At 40.1% G+C, this 18,325-nt stretch overlaps 1 protein-coding gene and 1 long non-coding RNA gene across 4 annotated transcripts in view; one reads left to right on the top strand and one right to left on the bottom strand.

The window, feature by feature from the left end:
- TRPA1 (transient receptor potential cation channel subfamily A member 1) overlaps positions 1–9,922 on the top strand; it is a 53,605-nt gene extending 43,683 nt beyond the window's left edge. The window contains exons 24-27 of one of the 2 annotated variants that reach the window (XM_017962106.3): positions 2,200–2,268; positions 6,095–6,208; positions 8,248–8,348; positions 9,009–9,922. In XM_017962106.3, the coding sequence (XP_017817595.1) occupies positions 2,200–2,268; positions 6,095–6,208; positions 8,248–8,348; positions 9,009–9,219 (495 nt within the window). In that variant the 3' untranslated portion in view covers positions 9,220–9,922. The remainder of the gene's footprint in view (positions 1–2,199; positions 2,269–6,094; positions 6,209–8,247; positions 8,349–9,008) is intronic. The other variant, XM_017962107.1, reaches the window with a different exon arrangement.
- LOC103886886 overlaps positions 1–18,325 on the bottom strand; it is a 218,884-nt gene that overhangs the window by 22,854 nt on the left and 177,705 nt on the right. The gene's annotated exons all lie outside the window — the stretch shown is intronic.

Below are 18,325 nucleotides of genomic sequence, written 5' to 3'. Positions count from 1 at the left end.
TTTTTCCAAAAGCTTTAATCCAGTCCAAACCCATCAGCATAGCAGGCAAAGGTCCCTGTGAGCTGGATCTTACCAAGATCTTTCCCAACACCTCACTGTTCCCAGGATTTACCCAGAAATGCACACTCCCTGAGTGTGCCACACTTTCCTTCATGCTGTCTGGACTCTGTACAGGCTCTTCCTTTTGCCTGGAAAACATCCCACCTTGGGTTAGCTCTAAGATTTCAAAACTCAGCTGAGGTATCATTTCTTCAGAGCAGACTTCCTTAACCACCCACCTGTCTCCAATTACCTGACTCTATTGGGTGCTCTTTCCTTGTGTTACCATAGTTTTTAGGATACAAACAAATAATAATAATAAAACCTACTTCCCAGATTATTGCAAAGAATAAATGAGCTAATACAAGGAACTTAAAACAGTACTTGGCACATGATATGCATTTGATAAATGTTAGTGACCATTAAAAGTTAATAATTGATCTCTTCTATGGCTTATAAGCTCAAATGTCTTCAGAGCCCAGGCAAGTATCTAAAATATGTGAAGCAGCGGGTATGAAATGGTTAGTTTTAGGGTTAGTTTTTTGTTTGTTTGTTTGTTTTTAGACAGGATCTCATTCTGTGACCCAGGCTGGAGTACAGTGGAGTGATCATGACTCACTGTAGCCTCCACTTCCCAGTCTCAGCTGATCCTCCACCTCAGCCTACCTAGAAGCTGCAAATACAGGTGCTCAACACCACACCCAGCTAATTTTTGTAGAGATGGGGTTTCGCCATATTGCCCAGGCTGGTCTGGAACTCCTGGGCTCAAGTGATCCTTCCACCTAAGCCTCCCAAATTTCTGGGACTGCAGATGTGAGATGCTGCGCCTGGCAGAGATGGTTGGTTTTGATGGGGGCCAATGTAAATTGGAGAGAACACCCATCTGAAAACTTGCAAATTAAAAAGCAAAACAATATTATCCTGCCCAGTGAAACCTATTTCCTGACTATATCCAGTTCTCAGTGCTAGTTTGCAAGCCCTAGAATATATTCTCCCTCTCTTCATTCATTCTGTGACTGTTTTGTTTACCTATTACATGCCCTGCTCTATACTAAGCACTGGGCATACAGTGGTGAGCTTGACAGATCCCTCGTCTCATAGAGTTTACTGGACTTTGAGCTCCTCAAGAGCAGTCACTGACGTTTCTTTCTGGTGCAGCATGCAAGATGCTGGCTCAGCAAAGGCAGGAACTAAGTACCAGAAAAATAAATGAGTGAGTGAAATCAGCGAATTCAACAGATTGAGTAGAACTGAGCTAGCAGCTTCCCCCCTCCTAATTCTATCTAGCCATACATTTCTGGTTTCTCACCAGAGCCTCTCCTGCCCCTATAGTATATGTTTTCCTTCTGAACATATGTAAGATATAATATGTATCATTCTCTCAGTTTAGTATTTTTTTCCATGTTGTTAAATCACTCTTGTCTACCTTAGTTACTAAACTCCTGGAGTTTCCCACCATGTTGTGTGGCTACACCCAATTGCATGTGATATCACATCATCCCTGTCCTTTCAAAAAATAGCAGATTATCTTAAATGAAATGAATTTCAGATTAATTCATGTGTCATAAGTTTTTATAGCACTTAAGAGTACTGAACCTCCAAATGTGGCCATCACCGTTGCAGAGGTATATAGGCCTTGTAGTTTTCTGTAAGGTGTATGACCAAAGTATTCTGCAGCTACTACTAGTAGATCATATGCCCACTCTCCCACTTTAGCCACAGAGACCTTGCTATGGTTTGAATTTTTATGTCCCACCCAAAATGTATATATGGAAACCTAATCACCAAGAAGATGGCATTAGAAGTTGGGGCCTTTCGGAGGTGATTAGGCCCTGAGGGGAGAGCCCTCATGAATGGAGTTAGTTCCCTTATAAAAAAAACTATGAAGGAGCTTATTAGCTCCTTTGTCCTTCTGCCACATGGGAACACATAGAAGGTGCCACCTATGAGGAATGGGCTGTCATCAGAAACCAGTTCTGCCCGAGTCTTGATTTTGGACTTCCCAGCCTGCAGAACTGTAAGCAATTAATTTATGCTATTTATACTTTACCCAGACTAAACTATTTTGTTATAGCAGTGTGAATGGACTAAGACAGACCTTACATGCATTTTTCAGTGGGCCATTAAACTGTGGTGATTAAATTTTGTGTCATACTTCAGATTGGTTTGGCAGTTGGTGACATTGCTGAGGTCCAGAAACATGCATCATTGAAGAGGATAGCTATGCAGGTAAGTGCAGTGCTTCCCCACTTATGGCAGTGTTATCTTCTGGTAAACCCACAATAAGTTAAAAATATTACAAGTCAAAAATGGGCATTTTGAAGGAATATGCCAGTTGTAAATTTATACCACATACACTGTAAAGTTGGACTGTTTACCCTCCTGATCATGTGGCTGACTGGGTTCTGTGGCTCGCTGCCACTGCCCAGCATCCTAGGAGAGTACCACACACTGCTCGCCCAGAACAGATCAAAGTTTAAAACTTGAAGTACAGATTCTACTGAATATACATCACTTTCACACCACCATAAAGTCAAAAATCATGAGTCAGACCATCCTAAGTTAGGTATCGTCTGCAGCACGTTTATTTAAACTTACTGAAACTAACACCATTATCGTTACTTCCTTTTCTGAGAGCACAGTTATTTAGCATGGAAGCTTTCTTAATCCTGAGGAGTCACATCCTGTGTCTCTTTGCATGTTATCTGGTATACCTGCTCTAATAAAAGATTATGAAAAAAAATGTCCTAGAACAATCTTAGCAGAGAAATTGAGAAATTGCCTGAGCATCTTGTGTTATGTTAAAATGTGGCCACCCATGTTAAAATGTGGCCACCCAGGTAGCAAGCTGCTGGATCAAGAGAATCACTGGCATCCTAGCCCCACTGTTCGAAGGCGCTCCTTATATTTTATGCAGGGAATCACAGGGTACCCACAGCATAATTTATGTTGACATTTTAATTGCATCCATGAGGTTTTGTTCTCTTGTGACATCTCTCTCATTTTTATAGACAATTTGATGTAAAATTTGGTGTCAAAGTTTCCTGGCTAGGTATTTGGCTACTGAACCTTGTGAGGTACCTTTCTGTCATACAACACAAAGTTATTTTTATGCTCTTGACTGGATTGTCTTTAAATTTCAAATTCAAATGGCCATTTTTGATGCTTCAAGGATATTTGTTGACCAGTTGACTATATGCATTCAGAAACTTTGGCCAGTTTGAGAGAGGAGATAGAAAAGTCATGTAATGATATAACTTTCTATTCACTCTTGTCTCCTCTTCACTTTTATTTGTCCAAATTCTTTCTTCTCTGTTATTCATTAAGCCATACACTAATATTTATTTATTGAGAAACAATGTTTCAATACATAGTGTATACAAAGTCCAGTACAGAGGAAACAGAGGGATGTGATCCCTGACTATTCTACTTAGCACACCAGCTAGGCATTCGTATAATTAAATATCAAAAATCAACTGAGAACCATATGTAAATTCCATGCTCTATGACATGGCTGTATATTATACAGAGATACAGAGTGATTGGAACATTTAGAGAACAAACACAAATGATTATCAGGTACAGACAAAAAAATGCAAAAATAATTAAGGGAATGCTGCATGGAGGGGGTAAGATGAGTCAGTGTTGAAAGATAGTTGAGATTTAACAGGACATCAATACCGTCCTGAAAGGAGGGGCCAGCAAGAGCAAAGGGCCACATCAGAACTGGGGAAAACAGCCAAGGCACTGGCCCAAGGCCCCGGCCCAAGGCCCCCTTGCCTGGAAGGATCATTCATGTTAGTGGGTGATTAGATTGCTCCAGATGATAGGGGGGGTTATTCAAAACCAGCAAAGAAAAACCTTAGCAAAGGGCACTAAATGATGAAGTGCTTCAGGTTATTTTGTAAGTTAGCGAAGAGTTATTCTCAGCCCTTCCACAATGAAAATGGTGTTTATAGTGATCTGTTATTATTTTGGTTTAGTGAGGAAAGATTGAAGGCAGGAAGAGCTAATGGCAGGTTATTACTGTCACAAAGATGGTGTTTAGGACTTCAGGTGTATAGATATGGAGAGGAGATGTATAAACCTCTTGGCAGGTATGTCAGCAATACCTCATAACTGCCCTAACAGCTCTTTAAAATACCTTGGGGAATAGATAAAAACAATAATACAAGCAAAGTTGGGGAAGCTCACTCAATTACAATGTCAGTGGGGTTGAGCTGAAAAGCACAAACCTATATTGTTTACTCTGCTCTCTGAAAGTAAATGGCACAAATCCTAGTACCCCCATGTTATCTATGCCTTGTTTTGGATCAAAAACAGCATCAACTGGAAAACCAGAAAGCCATTCTCCTACTTCTCCTGAGTGGTTTCTTAAGAAACTCTCTGCATCCATTCTGAAACCTATGTCTGAGCCCACAGCAGAACCATGAGCAGAACCAGACAAGTAGCACACATTTCCGACAGGGCCGTTTAGTTCTCTCAGAGAATCATCTCCATGGGAAGTGGAGACAGGCCTTGGGACAACGCATGCTGGGAGATGTGTTCTATATGGGGACTGTCAGTTCCTTAGGGATAGGTGTGATGAGTATTTTGAGGGACTTGAAACTGTTTGGGTGTTTTTAAATGTTGGTATCTCCACTTTCCACCACAGTTTTGGCAGCTGCAGACAGTCCATAAACATTTATATCCCTGCTGCAAATTAGAAAGGGAAATCCACAGAGCGCATCTTACCCTTCAGCATGGAAAAGCCACCAGTTAGAGGAGGTAAAGATGCTCCCTGAGCCCAGCGGAGCCAGACTCAGTGGGTCCCGCCAGACCCATACTGGACTTGGGGCTTTGCTTGCCAGCTTCCCCCAGGACCATCTTTGAGAGACCTATGTAGATAATGAACAGGTTAAGACACACTATGTATTTTATCTGTTGGCAAACATCAAGCTTGAGTAAATCTTTTTCAATCAAGTGTGAGGAAATAAGACGTGACTTCTAAAACTGTATGTATGGGAAGGGGAAAGTAGGATCACCCTAAAGAGCAAAGGGGGAAAAAAGGAACCCTAGAAATTATTATAGAAAATCAGTGAAAATATTTAACTGGTATTATTAATAAAATACAAGAAAACATAGCTTTTCTTGAAGCTGGAACTAATGCACAGTATGTTAAATGGTGGTAAGTGCTGTAAAAATAGCAAGGAAGCCACATGGGGGAAAGTCATGTGGGGGACAGTGGGGAGCCACAATTTTAAGCAGTGGTGTCAGGGAAGTTCTTACCATTTTACTGTTTATGGCTATAAATCGCTAATATTGGAAGGTGTTTGGTGTTAGAAAGCAAATCTCACTAGTAGCTACAGTAAACATACCTATTTACCAGATACAAAGGGGTATAAAAAAGCAGAGATGAATTTGGCAAAAATAAATGAAAAAAATTAAGTGTGGGGAAATATCTCATTTGCTATCCCTGCAAATAGTAATTATACTTAAAATTCATTATAGATAAACCATTTTGCACCTGATAGCACAGACATGAAAAATGCATGACATACTCTTCTAGGCCTGAGAGTTCTAATTCTTTTACTGCTTACCTTTGTCTTCCTCCAGTTAAGCACTCCTTCTCTCCTGCCCTAGGTGTGTATACATATGCACACACACATTCACACTGTCCAGTTGTGCACATTTTGTAGTATTGCAACACCCCAAGAGTATGAACTACTCTTTTCTTCTTTAAATCTCCAGCATTGAACAATAAAACATCAGGTGACTATCCCTGAACAATAAAGAGCAAGTGACTAAATATTGAATTCCTTTTTTAAGCAACTTCTTCCTCTCTCTCTTTTCCTGCTCCAAGGCAGATTGCTGCCCTGTCAGTGGGTGAGGTGAGAGGAAGGGGCAGGTGACTGTGAGCTAGGGGATAAGGAAGCCTGGCCAGCCCAGCTGTGGCACAGAAGTCAGGACATAGAAATCAGTTTTCATTTTGCTGTATTAATGATTGCCTCTGTGCCATATAAAAATTCCAGATACTAACTAGTGATTCTATCATTAAACCCAAAATGCACTTTAGGTGGAACTTCATACCAGCTTAGAGAAGAAGCTGCCACTTTGGTTTCTACGCAAAGTGGATCAGAAATCCATCATCGTGTATCCCAACAAACCCAGATGTGGTGGGCTATTATTCGTAAGTACACATAACAAATAACAACATCAATAACATGACACTGTTTGACATTCATTCATTGTGTTAACCCTAAGGGGGCCCTTTTATAGACTTTGAGTCTTCTCTGCCTGTGGGCAGAGAAGTTGTGCTTTAAAAAAAAGGATATGATTAACCCAAGATGTGAAAGAGCTGGGTGAGAGGAGGGTGATATTTGCTCTCCCCTTTCAGGTGGCTCATCCATGGCATCTGTGTTAAATGCATGCTGTCCCTGTTACAGCAGATGAGCCAGGGACCAGCCATACCCTTTTAGTGTCTTTTTTACAGTACAGGTATACTTTATTTGCTTTTCCCAGTCACATGTCATTTACATTTATGTGTAGATATATATGTGTGTATATACAGCCAAGTGTTTAGAATACACAATAAAGAACACACATTCACACACACACACACACACACACACACACACACACAATGTATTAATCCGTTTTCACACTGCTATAAGGAACTCCCTGAGACTGGGTAGCTTATAAAGGAAAGAGGTTTAATTGACTCACACTTCCACTTGGCTGGGGAGGCCTCAGGAAACTTGCAATCATGGCGGAAGGTGAAGGGGAAGCAAAGCACCTTCTTCACAGGCAGCAGGAAGGAGAACGAACACATGAGGAACTACCAGACAATTATAAAACCACCAGATCTTGTGAGAACTCACTCACTATCACGAGAACAGCAGGAGGGAAACCACTCCCATGATCCAGTTACCTCCACCCAGTCTCTCCCTTGACACGTGGGGATTATGGGGATTATAATGCAAGATGAGATTTGGGTGGGGACACAAAGCCTAACCATATCACACACACACACGAACACACACACACACAGTGTCCACTATAGAAAATGAGCTAATTAAGTGATCAAAGACTAAGCAAGACCATTGCATTATAATGGAAGAAGGGCCATATGAAGAGCCAGAATAACTGGGTGTGAATCCTTAGTATGCCTGGGCTCCCTTCATCTCTACACCTGTTCTTCCTGAGTTCTTTTCAGGTTAATTTCCCCTGTGTAGTCATAAGGTGATAAAGTGGCCCTGAGTATCAGTCTAGGCTTTATTCTGACCCCACAGTATCTCTCCAACTGATTTTACACATGTCCATGGTTACAATTACTACCGAAACAGAATGCTCAGCAACTGATTTCTCAATCCTAGAGCTCACCCTTCAGTTCCCAGCCCCTACACCCAGCTGCCTATTTGACATCTCCACTTGCATGTTTTAAAGGTGCCTCACATTCAGCAGGTTCAAAACCAAACTTCAATGCTTTCACGTTTCACCCTCTCCTCATATATTGCCTACAGGAAAAGAAGTGAAAAAGTCCTGGTTCCTCCTTGCAACAGTGTCAGCACCATTCATTAGCCTGTGTGAGCCAGCCACCCAGGGGTCACCCTTGATCTGTCCCCTCCCTCTCCTTCTCCCCTCAGTCTGGTCCATTTGACTTCCTGGGCGTCCTGTGCAAGTCACCATTTTCTCTCGCCTGGAAGCCTAGAATTACCTCATTCTTGATCGTTTCACATCTGCCCTTTGACCCTCTCCAGTCAACTGTGGTTTAAAAGATATTAAATTAAAATGAAATGTATTAAAATAACATTTCAGAAATTTCTCCAGGTGAAACTTTGTTGATTGGTTGAGTTGTATTGGATAATGTGCAGTGCAGTTTTAGAAAGTAGTGATGAATCTCATATAGAATACCACCTTCCATGATGGGCATTTCTCATGAAAATGTACAGAACAATTCAGCTAAGCCCCTTTCTAAACAATTTTCTACCCTAATTTACTGCTCTTCTGTTTTATCTGTACATGTTTTATTTCTCTCTGACTATATGTATGACTTCCTTTCACAGCTGTTTCTTCACATGTCTCTTTCTCCTGGCAGATTGTGGGTTCCTTGAGGGCATAGCTATGCCTTATGCATATTTGTATCAGTGGTGGTTGAATTTTGGCACATGCTTAAGAAAAAGTTCCTGAATTGAATTCAATTTGAGTAACTACTATTTTTTTATCCAGCAGCATATATTCTACTTTTTATTTTGCACTGGAGAAATAAGACAAGAAATACCAAATGCTGATACATCTTTAGAAATGGAAATATTAAAGCAGAAATACCGGTATGTATTTTTCCTTCTATCTGTACTTGAGAAATTTAAAACTCATAAATAATAATGCACAATATAAGGTTATATTTTATATTTGTGTTTATTTATTTTATAATTGTCATGCTTTATTGACAGCTGTAGCTAGTGTATTGAGGGTCATGAGACATTCTCTAGAACCAACAACATATTTGCCGCTATTCACCAATCAGTTTGGCTTCCAATAATAAGTGAATAAAAATTAAAATGCTGATTTCCTTTCTCTTGGAGGTAGTATTATAAACTGTATTCTTCATCTGAATTCATAAAGCAAAGCTCTGAAAGCTTTTGAAGATCCCTGGAGTAACTATGTGGTGGGCAGTGGTTAAGCATGAGGGTTTTACAGTTAGTTAGTACCTGAGTTCAAACCCCTATTCAACCAGGTACTTAATAACTATGACACTGGGCAAGCTGCTTAACCTTTCTCTATAATAGTTTCTTACCTGTAAACTGGGAACAAAAATAAACTAGCCATGAACTAACAGTGTAACTTTGGGAAAAACCGTTTAAACTTCAAAAACATTGTGTTTCCTGGAAAGATTGTGACTACCGAGGTCAAAACCTATGCCTTCCTACAATCAGAAGGGCTAAAAGAATAACTGAAAATAAATTCATGAAATGTGCATGTCCTTTTAGGCTGAAGGATCTTACTTTTCTCCTGGAAAAACAGCATGAGCTCATTAAACTGATCATTCAGAAGATGGAGATCATCTCTGAGACAGAGGATGAAGATAACCATTGTTCTTTTCAAGACAGGTTTAAGAAAGAGCAGATGGAACAAAGGAATAGCAGATGGAATACTGTGTTGAGAGCAGTCAAGGCAAAAACACACCATCTTGAGCCTTAGCTCCTCAGACCTTCAATGAGGCTTCTAATAGGGGGGTGCATGACTTGCTGGTTCTAATTTTCAGTTTAAAAAGAGTGAGGAAGAAGCAGAAATCTGATTTCACTACATGTGAAATCATGGTTCCTGCATGCTATATAAAAGTAAACCATCTTTTATCCTCTACTCATATTTTCTACCAATCACTATGTATTGGGGATATCTTTGCAGATATGTTCAAATTGGACTTGACTTTGATGAGAGATAATCTCATTATTTGAATGGGTAGAAAATGAATTTGCTAGAACACACCTTTTTAATGAAAAGAAGTAATAAATGTAACTATTAAGCTAGAATGCAAATGTCAGTACTAAATTCCTGCTTGCTAATTGCATAATATGTGATGCCCTAGAAAATAGTCACAAGTATTAATAATGCCTTAGATGATAGTCTTAAATATTAGGTTGAGGTCTACCTAACCTAAGCTTCTTCTTGGAAAGCTGCTTCATGTTGAAAGAACCTGTGGGTGGCACCATGTGCACTATTCTGTTCCTACTGTGATGAATAGCCCCACCCTTCTTGCTGTCCCCAACACACCTGATGTCACTTTGAACCATATAGTTGAAGCAAAAATTAATAGGCCTTATGATATGCACGAATTTTACTGTAGATAATATATGTTGTTTCTGTTTTTGTTTGCCAGTGAGCATAATAAATGTAAAACCTATATAGTATCCCTGTCATTATTATATGAACCTTTGTTTGAGATTTGAAAAAACACGCCTGCATCACATATTCCCTTTTTTCTTTTGATGTCTACTCAAATCATGAATTAATCACATACCTCATCATTAATCTTTTCAAGGTCTTTCTCTTGTTTTGTCTGATTTTCTCCATCATCCTGATTTGGATGTTTATTCCCTCACTACCCCCAGGAGACATTCATGCTAATGGATATGTCTTTGGCTAAGTATGTGTCCTTGTGTTATGCTATACAGTGTTGTTTTGAGTCTGTCATTATTTACACAGATGTTATTATGCTATAGCTTTTATTTCTGATTTCTGTTTTTTTATTCTTATTTCTCTTCTCACTTATTTCTTATTTTTTTTACTCATTTCTGTTTCTTACTCCTTTTCACTGGACATGATGTTTACAAGATACAATTGTGTTACTGTATTCCATCTAGTACAGGGCTTTCGATGTGGCTTACTATTTCATTGTGGGCACCCACCACACTGGACTTTTCTAGAGTTGGACAGCTTGGTTACTTCCACCTTCCTGCACACATTCTCAAACATACTGATATTCATACAAACCAGCAGAGTGCTGAGGGACAATATGTACTATTACAAAACCAGACACTTTTACATTCATGGTCCAACACAACACACGGCCTAGAGGCAATGTTGTATATACCTTCATCTTTGATATGAATAATATCTGTGTTCTTTATATTTCTTAAAACAGAAAGGCTGGAAAATCACAATACAGGAGCAATAACCAAAGATCTCTTGATCATAAAGACAAACGGTCTTTTCAGTCTTCCCTCTCCTCAAACCTTGTGTGGCACTGCACAATACAGATCTCAGTCAACATTCACTGAGTGCCAAGAATGTGAGAAACACTGTACCATGCCTGTCGTGGGAAATATTTAAATAAACGGATTGTCTTACAACAATCTCATCAACCTGTACTCTCAAGAAGCTTATAATTCAATGGTCTTCACTGATTTTCTCAGTTCTTTCTCCTTTAGCCCCAAACACAGAACTGCTTTTCCACTGTTTCCACTGATTGCTTCTTTCTTTCCCGACTGACTTCTATTTCATGCCAACTAACTCCATGTGTACATCCCTGAGGTCTGTACCTGGCTTTGTTTCCTCTGTTTCCTCACTTCTGCTCCTTCTCCTAAAATCCAGTCCAACATTTCTGCAGTTCTTCAAATTAATTACATAGAAACCTGAATTTGGTGGTAAGAGAAACAAACCAACTCCTCTGGACTTCCTGTTTTCCATCAATGGTACCAGGATTCTCTCAGGCTCCTAGACTCAAAAGGACTCAACATACTAAATTGAGTTAATCTTCCTAAAGTGAAGCTCTGAGCCTTCACACCCATGCTAAAAAGCTTAAACGTTTTCTTTTTCTTCATAAGTAACCTAATCTTCTTAACCTGGCTTCTCAATCCAAATTAGCTTTATCTTCCAGTATTCTTCATTTCATCCAAATTGGAAGACCATTGTTTCATGAAGACACTATGTTTTCCCAACTCCCTACCTCCAACTCTATTCTCTTCCAGCCAGAATGTCCCTTCTCTAACTCTTTTTTTTTTTTTTTTTGAGACGGAGTCTCGCTCTGCCGCCCAGGCTGGAGTGCAATGGCTGGATCTCAGCTCACTGCAAGCTCCGCCTCCCGGGTTCACGCCATTCTCCTGCCTCAGCCTCCCAAGTAGCTGGGACTACAGGCACCCGCCACCATGCCCGGCTAGTTTTTTGTATTTTTTAGTAGAGACGGGGTTTCACCGTGTTAGCCAGGATGGTCTCGATCTCCTTACCTCGTAATCTGCCCGTTTCGGCCTCCCAAAGTGCTGGGATTACAGGCTTGAGCCACCGCGCCCGGCCTCAAATGCTTTCTTTGCCTTGCTTCGGTGTGCACCTTATACAAGCTTTCCCCTTGGGCTCCAAACCACCCGCCGTCTGGCACTGCCTGATTCTTGAATCAAACTCCTAAAATTTTAAGTGCTTAGGTTTATCTTTTTTCTTTTTTTGAAATGGAATTTCGCTCTTTTCTCCCAGGCTGGAGTGCAATGGCGCGACCTTGGCTCACTGAAACCTTCGCCTCCTGGGTTTAAGCCATTCTCCTGCCTCAGCCTCCCAAGCAGCTGGGACTATAGGCGCCCGCCACCTCTCCCGGCTAGTTTTTTGTGTTTTTTAGTAGAGACGGGGTTTCACCGTGTTAGCCAGGATGGTCTCGATCTCCTGACCTCGTGATCCACCCGTCTCGGCCTCCCAAAGTGCTGGGATTACAGGCTTGAGCCACCGCGCCCGGCCCCTTCTCTAACTCTTAAAGCTCAGTTTAAATGGCATCTCCACCTTGAAGTCTTTTCCTAATGCTCCCCACTCATTATGCTTCCTGCCTCCTCTGAACTGGCACAGACTGCACTTCTCCTCTGCTACTGCAGCCTGTTAACGGTGACTGTGACTTGCCACATCCTCCCCCAACTAGAGGGTAGACTCCCTGAGCTTTATGGGTCACTATCACCAGTAGTCTCAAAGGAGGCAAAGAATTACATCGTATTTCATTTTTTTTTCATCTTGTGGAGCTTCTAGCACTGTGCCTTGCACATAACAGATGCTCAACAAATACATGCAGGCAAATCAGAGAAATCAGTGAAAATAATAAATACTGTAGACCTGAAAGAGACTGCAAGAAAACTGGCTCAGTCTGCCTCAGAAAAGTGGTTTAGTGTCCTTTTTCTGTTGATACTGTGTCCTAGAGAAGTTGAATGACTTGCCTTTCAGTGGTGGAAGAAGCATTAAACACCACTTTTCTGCCTTTTTGTTCCCACCACTTCAATCTGGGCTGTTGTTTTAATGATTGTTAACTATGATTAGCATGGGCACTTGAAAGGCTTGTGTTTTGCAAGAAGCAACTTGTGCCTTCATATTGACTCTAATTCTATTGGTTGAGTGACTCTGGGCATGTGTCCTCCTCTCTAAAATGGTGATAATAGAATATATTTTTTATAGTGTTGGTAGAATTGGACAACCACACGCATACAGAGTACCTAACTCAGTAAACACTATTGCAATGTGTTCAAGAAAACTGATTTACCTGAGATAAAGGGAGTTACAAAGCACTAAGATTTTCCCATCATACCAATTACCCATGGAATTTCTTTGGCAGTTAATTAATTAGCAGCCTGATATAAATTGAAGCTCCCACGTACTTCTGAATCCCCTTAGCCAAACAAATCCTGGAATGTGTGTAGTAAAATAAAAACCTTATATTTAGAGAAAAATTTGATTAAAATATTTCAGCACTTTTGTCATCTTTATTTTTGCTTTAGATTCAATTCATTAAACATTGATGGAGCACCAACTCCTTACTAGTCAGAGTAAATCATCATCAATGAATATTTTTTAATCATTTTGGACATTTTGATGTGAGCACATTAAATAATAGCAAAAGAAAAGGCTTATGAAGTTTTCTGTGTATCAGGCACTGTTCCAAGTACTATGTACTAACTCACTTGATTCTCAAAACCTATGTGGTAGGCGCTATGATAATTATCATCCTTGTTTTGTAAAACAAATCATGACACTTCTAGGCTGAGTAGCCTGTTCGAGGTCACATTGCTGAGATGAAAACTCAGGCAGTCTGCTTCTAGATTTTGTGTTCTTAATGCAAAGCTATACTATCTCTTAAATAAGAATCAGAAAAAAGAGCACACTTTCTTCATTGACTTTATACTTCAGAGGTTACTGAGTGGATATCTGCAATGTAACATTCATAGGTAAGGACATTTTAAGGTTAAGAGACATGGGATACCACAAACATAATAAAAACAAGTGAGCAGACACTGAAGTCAGGAAGCCTGAGTCATAGACTTCAGACTTAGGGCATAATTGTTGAAGGTACAGTTGAGTGAAGTTGTTTAACCCATCATGAAGTTTAAACCATCATGAAGCCACAGAGTGAACTAAACTGGGCTGATTTCTAGAATCTGAAGCCAATCGTCTTGTCATTTGGCTCTGATTTGGCTTGATAGTTTTAGTGAAGTGATAGGAGACAACAGAAGACAGGAAGATGTGGGCTACCCCTTGCTATTTCCAGCTCCAGACACCCTACGCAAGGTGTCCAGCATTTCCACAGGTTTCTAGGAGGCAAAAGGAGGCATGATCCTGAGCTGCAAACGTCAACAAGGAAACCACTGAGGGAAACCGGTCCCTCTAGGGGTGTAATTGATATTGAGCTGGAACCAAAAGACCTCATTGAGACCTCCCTTGTGTGCAGGAGGATCTCTCATCTCAGGAAAACCTATAGCGCCATTAACGTATGCTTCTGCTCCTTTTTCTATTGAGATTTATCGAGAATCTGCAAGTCCAAAGGCAGATGGTGGCACTTATTTAAAAAGTTTTCACTTCAATTACTTCAGATAATACAGACTGCCAATAAACAGATGCACAAAACAGGTGTATAAAGTGGTACGGTAGTCCTCCCTTATCCCTAGTTTCTCTTTCTAAAGTTTCAGTTATCCTTGGTCTACCATGATCAGAAAAGAGGTGAGTACAGTACAATAAGATATTTTGACAGTAAAAGACTACAGTCACATAAATTTAGTATATTGTTATATAATTGCCCTATTTTATTGTTAGTTAATATTTCTTTTTATGCCTGATTTGTAAATGAAACTTTATTATTATAAGTATGTATGTATGTGAGAAAACAGACTGTGTATATATATATACACACATATATACATATGTATATACATATATATGTATATATATAGGGTTCAGTGCTATTCATGATTCCCCCCATAGAGAAGGGAGGAACACTATACTTTTATGTGAATCACAAATACTTAACAGCTTAAATAAGACATAATCCGCTCTCCAGAACCAAGTCTGAAAAACGTAAGTATTGAGGGAGAAAACTCTCAGAAGAGACAGTTATCAGAGGTAATTTGGGTTGTTTTAAAAATTCATGGGGAAGAAAGAGGATGAAGAAGACGGAGATTATCGCTCACGGGCAGCATGTCTGTGCTTGTGTCAGTACCAGCAAAACCTAAAAGGAAAACTTCACCTGCACCTTCTAAACTTGCAACAATCTAATTTGAAGCAATAGCAAGGGTCGGGAATCTATTAGAATAACAACCAGCTCTTCTACGGCCCCACAGGAACAGTTACTTCCAAACTCAAATTTCTTAACAAACATTACTGCAGGCATATTCCAGAGGCAAAGCAGGGATCTTTGGTTAAGGCCTTTCACAAAAGAGAAAAATATGAGGAAAAATCAAACGGTTCAACAAAGGCAGTTTGTTTTTCTCTCTACAAGTCAACTCAGTAATGGCAAACCCTCTGTAAATCAGTGGAGATCCACAGGCCTTGCAGATGGCAGATGCAGATCATTAATTCTGAAGGAACCAAAACTGCCTAAGGCCAGGGGAAGTGGCTCATGTCTATGATCCCAACAATTTGAGAGACCACAGTGGGAAGATTGCTTGAGTCCTGGAGTTCAAGATCAGTCTGGGCAATATAGTGAGACCCCTTATCTACAAAAATTTTTTAAAAAGCCTGTCATGGTGGCAGGCACCTATAGTCACAGCTACTCAAGAGGCTGAAGTAGGAGGGTCACTTGAACTCAGCGAGGTCAAGGCTTCAGTGAACTGTTACTGCACCACTGCACTCCAACCTGGACAACAGAGCAAGTCTCTGTCTCAAAAATAAAAAAGAAAAAGAAAAAAAACTCTCTAAAGAATTCATAATTGAAATAATCCAGAAGCTGCGGTTCAAGACTGCAAGTGTCTGTACTTTCAGGATACCACAGGCAGACACAAAATCTTTTATAATCCGATAAACCTCCAACTACCAAGTTTTCTGTGATGTTGTGTGGCGTCCACAGTCCTCGAGATACAGGTTAGGTCGTGTAAATAACTAAAACCAGTAAGCCAAACTGCAGTCTTCAGCAAGGGACTTAAAGTCTCTTCTACCCCCACAGTCTCTTCTACTCCAGCAGTTGATCAGCAAGCATCTTCATGACCCAGATGGTTGCCTTTCAAATTCTGAGTGTGGTAAAAGAAACCAGAAAACTCTCATGGATAGGAAGAATCAATATCGTGAAAATGGCCATACTGCCCAAGGTAATTTATAGATTCAATGCCATCCCCATCAAGCTACCAATGAGTTTCTTCACAGAATTGGAAAAAACTGCTTTAAAGTTCATATGGAACCAAAAAAGAGCCCACATCTCCAAGACAATCCTAAGTCAAAAGAACAAAGCTGGAGGCATCACGCTACCTGACTTCAAACTATACTACAAGGCTACAGTAACCAAAACAGCATGGTACTGGTACCAAAACAGAGATATAGACCAATGGAACAGAACAGAGTCCTCAGAAATAATACCACACATCTACAGCCATCTGATCTTTGACAAACCTGAGAGAAACAAGAAATGGGGAAAGGATTCCCTATGTAATAAATGGTGCTGGGAAAATTGGCTAGCCATAAGTAGAAAGCTGAAACTGGATCCTTTCCTTACTCCTTATACGAAAATTAATTCAAGATGGATTAGAGACTTAAATGTTAGACCTAATACCATAAAAATCCTAGAGGAAAACCTAGGTAGTACCATTCAGGACATAGGCATGGGCAAAGACTTCATGTCTAAAACACCAAAAGCAATGGCAGCAAAAGCCAAAATTGACAAATGGGATCTCATTAAACTAAAGAGCTTCTGCACAGCAAAAGAAACTACCATCAGAGTGAACAGGCAACCTACAGAATGGGAGAAAATTTTTGCAATCTACTCATCTAACAAAGGGCTAATATCCAGAACCTACAAAGAACTCAAACAAATTTACAAGAAAAAAACAAACAACCCCATCAAAAAGTGGGCAAAGGATATGAATAGACATTTCTCAAAAGAAGACATTCATACAGCCAACAAACACATGAAAAAATGCTCATCATCACTGGCCATCAGAGAAATGCAAATCAAAACCACAATGAGATACCATCTCACACCAGTTAGAATGGCGATCATTAAAAAGTCAGGAAACAACAGGTGCTGGAGAGGATGTGGAGAAATAGGAACACTTTTACACTGTTGGTGGGATTGTAAACTAGTTCAACCATTATGGAAAACAGTATGGCGATTCCTCAAGGATCTAGAACTAGATGTACCATATGACCCAGCCATCCCATTACTGGGGATATACCCAAAGGATTATAAATTATGCTGCTATAAAGACACATGCACACGTATGTTTATTGCAGCACTATTCACAATAGCAAAGACTTGGAATCAACCCAAATGTCCATCAGTGACAGATTGGATTAAGAAAATGTGGCACATATACACCATGGAATACTATGCAGCCATCAAAAAGGATGAGTTTGTGTCCTTTGTAGGGACATGGATGCAGCTGGAATCCATCATTCTTAGCAGACTATCACAAGAACAGAAAACCAAACACCGCATGTTCTCACTCATAGGTGGGAACTGAACAATGAGATCACTTGGACTCAGGAAGGGGAACATCACACACCGGGGCCTATCATGGGGAGGGGGGAGGGGGGAGGGATTGTATTGGGAGTTATACCTGATGTAAATGACGAGTTGATGGGTGCAGCACACCAACAAGGCACAAGTATACATATGTAACGAACCTGCACGTTATGCACATGTACCCTACAACTTACAGTATAATAATAATAAATAAATTAAAAAAAAAAAAAAAAACCAGAAAACTCTTGGAAAGCTATAATACTGAATTGTAAAAATGTGTGCATTTATCACCATCCTGTATCACTTTGAAAACTTTCCCAATTATAAATATGCTAAAGTCACCCAAATTTAAATAAGATGGAAAATTTATTAAATCAAATAGTCTCTTTACTTGTCACAGGGCAAATGCCGAAACTGGGGCTCAGCCCAGGAGGCCACATGAGTTTTTGGCTTTCTGCAGGAAAAAATTCAAGAGCAAGCCAATAGAGTAAAGTGAAAGCAAGTTTATTAAAAAGTAAAGGAATAAAAGAGTGGTTACTCTTCGGGCATCGAAGCCCTAAGGGCTGCTGGTTGACTATTTTTATGGTTATTTCTTGATCATATGATAAATAAGGGGTGGATTATTCATGAGTTTCCTGAGAAAGGAGCAGGAAATTACCAGAACTGAGGGTTCCTCCCACTAAAAGACCATATAGGTTAACTTCCAGATGTTGCCATGGCATTTTGTAAACTGTTGTGGCACCAGTGGGCTCTTCCTTTAGTATGCTAATGTATTATAATTAGAATATAATGAGCAGTGAGGATGACCGGAACTCACTTTTTTTGCCATCTTGGTTTTGGCGGATTTTCGCTGGCTTCTTTATTGCATCCTGTTGTACCAGCAAGGTATTTGTGATTTGT

Source organism: Papio anubis, chromosome 8, assembly GCF_008728515.1.
Source record: "Papio anubis isolate 15944 chromosome 8, Panubis1.0, whole genome shotgun sequence".
NCBI classification, from domain to species: domain Eukaryota; kingdom Metazoa; phylum Chordata; class Mammalia; order Primates; family Cercopithecidae; genus Papio; species Papio anubis.
This window is presented reverse-complemented; position numbering and strand designations above follow the sequence as displayed.